A 5,824-nucleotide genomic window follows, 5' to 3' on the forward strand; every position below is an offset into this window, starting at 1 on the left:
CATAGAAAAGACTCTACTCACCTGAAACAGCTGCAGCTGCTGACTCTTAATTGTAATCCTATCTCTAAGCAAGAGGGTTAATTTGAATTATATGTCACTCTGTTGATATTAGATGCAGTGTTGTGTGCAACACATTTTTGTTTTTGTTTGTGCTCTCCACATCATCATTCAGGGTTATTCGTTGTGCTCCAGTGACCCACACTAACCCTCCTCTCTCTTTATCTCTCTAACGCAGGGTTCGCCTTCCCAGACTGGGCTTACAAGCCCGAGTCGAGCCCCGGGTCCAGGCAGATTCAGCTGTGGCACTTCATCCTGGAGCTGCTCAGGAAAGAAGAATATCACGACGTCATCGCCTGGCAGGGGGACTACGGCGAGTTTGTGATCAAGGACCCAGATGAAGTGGCTCGGCTGTGGGGGGCCAGGAAGTGTAAACCCCAAATGAACTACGATAAGCTGAGCAGGGCACTGAGGTAAGATGAAAGAGGAACTTGCGGAATAGGTTTGTGAATCTCTATGCGGCTGTGTGTGTGTGTGTGTATATTAATTTCTAGTTATCTGCTCCTATTCCTGACCTTTAATTTATACCAGATAAGCTGTATTTCAAAAGGCCTAGTTTTGCCACACAGCTGTAATCAGGATTATGATAAGGATCTGTGGGACCTTAAAGAGCGGTATGTATATTCAGATAAAAATGTACCATATGCTACAATTTAAAGAGCCCACACGCTCCTGTTGAATGACTAATTTAATGAGACCTTGCTATTACACAGAACACTATTGTCTATTTAGAATAGCCAAGGCACTAATACAAATCCACACTGCACTCTGAATAGATAAATGGTAGGAGGAAGAAAATTAATTATGATATAAAAATGTATTACATAAAAAAAATCACTGACTGGCCAAAGGCCTAACAAAGAGTGATTCAAAGGCCTTTATGAATCAGCTTCTTTAGTAAGCTCACATTGGTTAGGAAAACAGGTCGAGCCCCTTCTAAAACCAGACCAGATGAGTGAGTGAGCTATAATCTGTCAGACCCGGTCACCCAACACAGTTAACATGGAGCCACGATCTTATGTGCCCCCGAGGTGAAGTGTAGGGTTGTTATGTGTTACCAGTGCCACTTGGGTAGTAGGCAAATGCAGGGGCCTTGGTGGACTAACTGCTGGTTATCAGCTCTCAACTCTCAGCAAGGGAGGAGAACTACTGACTTTGAACAGGGATATTTGTCAGGTGGTAGAAGGATCACTTTGAGAAACTCCTAAGCCTGTCAGACTTGCAGCAGACTTGTGTATCTTTTGGTTCTAATAAAAGAGGGGAGAGAGCGACAGGACGTCGAGCAGTAAAGGCTGTCTCTAAAGCTGTATTTCCACTACATGGTACACCTCGACTTGACTACTCTACTCACTTTAGGTGCCTCTACTTCATTTTCCACTGTAGATAGTACATTAACTGATCATCGAAGCGACGCTATTCAAGCAGTTTGGAAACAACCACACACGGGAGCTTTACTTCGGTCTTCAGAGGCTGCGGTCTTTATTCACTGACAAACTAACCTACATTGTACATTTACTTCCAGATTGATAACTTCACTGCTCTCTTTTCCTCTGCACCGCTCGCATTCACCGCTCTCGCCCTACTCACAAAACTCACTCACTTTTACAATAGAGGATATTTGACCATGGTGTGGTTTTGCGGGCTGCCTTTTTTTAAGGGAATAAAACAATTGTGGTCGCTATTGACAGTAGCATTGCTATTTAAAAATGCAGGGTTTGTGTGGGATGCCCCATGTTGCTCTTCATATGGAGTGACCAGTCAGTGGTCTGCAGTGTTTTCATGTCAGCTTTTTGAGTCAGCTCAGCTCACTTAGAGCCTCGACTGTGGTGGTTGTTGCTTCCACAATGGAAAACCAAAAAAAGAGCGAGTCGAGTCGTACTATTTAGGGGAAAAGCAGCTTTAGGTTGAGGTCTCTGCAGTAGTCAGATTTATCTGGATTGGTGTAGCAGCAGCAAACTTTTAACTGGACTGTTGTGGTGAAGTGGAAGCTGAGCCTGAAAGCAATTAACCCGTCTATCTATGTTCCAATATAATATATCCTCATCTGTGGTCATGACCTCTTTAAAATATTGTATCCTGAGGCAAAGTACATTACTGTGGTTTCCATGTGCGAAAAGGATGTTGCTTTACACGTGGAGATAAACCAGCGTCGGTGCTAATGTTTGGTAAATGAGGCTATGACTTTTAAACACACAAAGACACGAGGCGACTTTTACTGTAAAGAAACATTCGGTAACCAAAAATTAAGAATACCATCCGTGACCCTGGCAGTTGATTCCTGTTACGGCAGTGACCCGCTGGAAGCATTTCATTCAGCTTTGACTCTCTGGCTCTGTTTCACACAGACATTGTGTTAGTCATGCTTGCCTAGGCACTAATAGCACTTAACCAAGTCTATAATACTATTGCAAGAGTGACCCTGGCCGCATGCCTTCGCACGGTATTGACCTGGACAAGTAGAGTTACAACACTGACCCATTTAGCTGGTTGCACCTTTACACCTTTTGGTTAAAGTTTTATCCGTAGCCCATCCAGCTCAGCCAAGCCCATTAGGGTGTTACGCCAGTAATTTGGGCCAAGTTTGGTTGTGACCCTAGCTTAAGCCCTAAGTTCAAGTATAAATACCACATGAAAATACGATTTACATGACAATTCACCATCACAGCCATAATCTGAAAGATTAAAATCATGTGAATAGACTAACATTGGGTCTTATTTTAAACTTTGTATCCAATATGTGGTTCAGTTTTTCTGTGGGTAGATCTGCTTTGGTGACCTTTAGGTTGTTTGTGCTTTGGGCTTTCATAATGAGACATAGGTCGCAATATTGTTCGATTATGAAAATAAGAAACATGTAATCAATTTTCGGATATATGCGCTATAACACAATGACCTCTCAGCACATGAGAGTTCAGTATTACAGACATTACATATCCCTGGGGAACTCTTGGTACCAGTTTAAGTAAGCATCTCATTCACTGTGACCTATGTCCCTGGCTTATTCTTTATAGCCAAACATGGCCAAGATTATGCTAAGCACTTTAAAGAAAGCCACATATGCCATTAAAGCAGAGAAATGCATTGAATTGCTTAATTTAGAGTGGAATGGCTTATGTACACTCATTTACACTGGTGAGATTAAGATAACGCCTGTTACAGATGGGATCCTATGGGGACAGAGGAAATTAACATGCACTACTAATGTGTTCATGCATGTAATACACAAACACACCCAGACTTGGGATCCGGATTTAGAGTTCCTGAATTAAAGAGAAAAAGAATATGGATGGGGATATTTGTGGTCAGGCTGTGTATTAATAGCTTGTCCATCCTCTAGAGCTGTAACAGATTTGGAGCTTAGGCTGCAGTAAGTGCTTATATATAGCGGGTCTTAGTGCCCTCTGATGGACTGGCCTCACAGGCTGATTATCAGCAACTTTTGTACACAGGAGTTTCCCCTCTGGCACTCTTGTGTCCTCACCCACCCTCCTACGGCCAGGTTGTCTCCCTCTGTGCCTATAAATAAAGCAGCCTCGCATCAGGCTTAGAGTGAGCGGGACAATCAAGAAAACAACACACACATGCACACACACACGTCCATGTTGTCACCTGATTTGACACCAGAGCTGCCGTCAGTCCTTCACTGCAAGAGACGCTGGAAATGAAGCGTCTCAAGACTCACATCAATAGTAATGTGGCAAGAGGATTAATGGCACTAAAGATTAATGAAGTTATAAAGGAGGCACAAGCACACATGTATGGTAACAGTCCCCATATGGAGCAAACTGTTGGAGAGCAGGCCACCTTGTGCCCTTCATATGGAGAAAACCTGGAGTCTGCTAATAATGGAGAGACCACAGGCATCATGTGGCAATTAGCATACACACATATGTTCACGTACTTGAAAGGGCACGTCTGTTTTGAAGTGTTCTTTTTATCACTTAGCCTTTGTAATTATTATTTTTACCTCGGTGATCTTATTCTTTCCTGTCTGCCGTGCACATGGTGGAAATTCCCTTAATCAGGACTGCTGCATTGTGTGTGTGGACGTGTGCGTATGTGTTGGCTTTCCGTTGAGGGGACACAGCCTCGGCCCATGCGTCATCCTGGTCTCCCGCTCCCACGGCCGCTGTGAAATTCCCACTCCTGTTGAGAGGATTACGCTCACACTGTGCGTGTTTATGTGCAAGTGTGTGCGTGTGTGTGTGCGTGTGGACATGCTTGACGTTCAAAAAGGATTGACTGTCATTTCTTGTTTTGTTTTTTTGTTTTTTTAAAGTTTTTTGTTCTGTCTTGTTAGTGTGAATCCAATGTGTAAAAAGAGAACGTGTCAGATCCTCTGTGATTTCAGCTTTTTTCGAATCATCAATCACTCACCTTGGGCTTTGATATTCGTCAGTGCTATGTGACATCTTTGGTGCGAGTAATGATTGAAAGGAAGTACACAAACTTTAACCCTCAGCTGCATTTTGATCATGAGGGATCATTTGGTGGGACGAATAAGTAAACCTGTACTCCTGATTCCCTGCACCGCCGCCTCGCTCTCATAAACTTGTACTGATCCACAAAGGAGAATAGCGGGAAATGAAGCCTGTTGCCAATCAGTCATTGCAGAGTGCTGGCTTAATGAGCGTAATCATGCTAAGAGGTCCCAGCTCCGAGAGACCTGCAGGCCCCCCTGTCCTTCAGTCAGCAGCCCGCGTTGGCTCCAACACAGAGGTCAGAGGTCAGGGGGACTGCCACGTACAGCTGGCAAAGATTAACAACACAGCACATGTGCACATTCACATACACAAATGCACCATTGTACACGGACTCTTTATTGTGCATGCTTGCTTGCACACATGTTTGTAGTGTTTGCTTCATTTCATTCACTTAACTGTGATGGGCCACCACAGCTGGAAAATTGCCCACAGAAAAGCACATAAATAGAAAGAAGATTCCTGCGTATGGTGACGCTATAAATTCAAAACATTTTGTTTTTGTTTGCTAAAACTACATGAGAACATCCAGTACCCTGTTTTTTAGGTGAATTGACGGGACCATAGTAGAGTATGAAAGCGTAATGCCGCTGTTCCTTTCTTCCAAGGAAAGCCCTGAAATACAGTAGCATTTTTCAGTCTGCGGCACTAAAACTTCCTGATATGCATTTAGAAGTAACCTCAGTGACCACATCTTGTGCAGGAAATACTGCTGCACATGCACAGATTAACTCACCTAGCTGGCTGGGTCTGTTTGTAGGTCAGAAGGCCTCTCCAGCAGCGCATTGTGCGGAAACACCCAGGGCCAGAGAGAAAGTGCAGAGGGAGCACCCAGGGACAGCACCACTGTATGACTGTGTTCAACCTATGCTCATTGTCTTTCCATTGTCTCTATCTGCAGCATGTATGTGTCCAGTGTACATGAGCGTTGTGTGTATGTCATTGTCCCTGGCTGAATGAGGCCTTTATTTCTATGAGGGTGGAATGCACACACACCAGAGTGTGCTCGAGTACATATTTGCACCCACAGAGCATGTGACCGGCCTAATCGGACCCTGACCAGATCCTCCTCTTCACACACAAACACACATACAAAGAGCCTATGACACCTTGACTTATCCTACCCCCAACTCAGCCCACACCCCAAGATAAACACATTTCATTTCCTTTTTCTGACGGTAAACACTTATCAAATTTGGCGTCTACACAAAGCACTGTCTAAAATGTGTAACACACACACACACACACACACACACACACACACACACACACACCTGAGTGTGAGC

At 44.0% G+C, this 5,824-nt stretch overlaps 1 protein-coding gene across 1 annotated transcript in view; it reads left to right on the forward strand.

Moving 5' to 3' along the window:
* Nucleotides 1-235: 235 nt before the first annotated feature.
* Nucleotides 236-5,824, forward strand: part of erfl3 (Ets2 repressor factor like 3) — a gene marked incomplete at its 5' end in the record, with an annotated part of 15,157 nt that continues 9,568 nt past the window's right edge. Inside the window, 1 exon segment of the mRNA XM_035672594.1 lies at nt 236-470. Within this exon segment, the coding sequence (XP_035528487.1) occupies nt 236-470 (235 nt within the window).

The sequence above is a fragment of the Morone saxatilis genome, unplaced genomic scaffold (assembly GCF_004916995.1).
Source record: "Morone saxatilis isolate NCDOM2014 unplaced genomic scaffold, NCSU_SB_2.0 Contig24, whole genome shotgun sequence".
Lineage (NCBI taxonomy): Eukaryota > Metazoa > Chordata > Actinopteri > Moronidae > Morone > Morone saxatilis.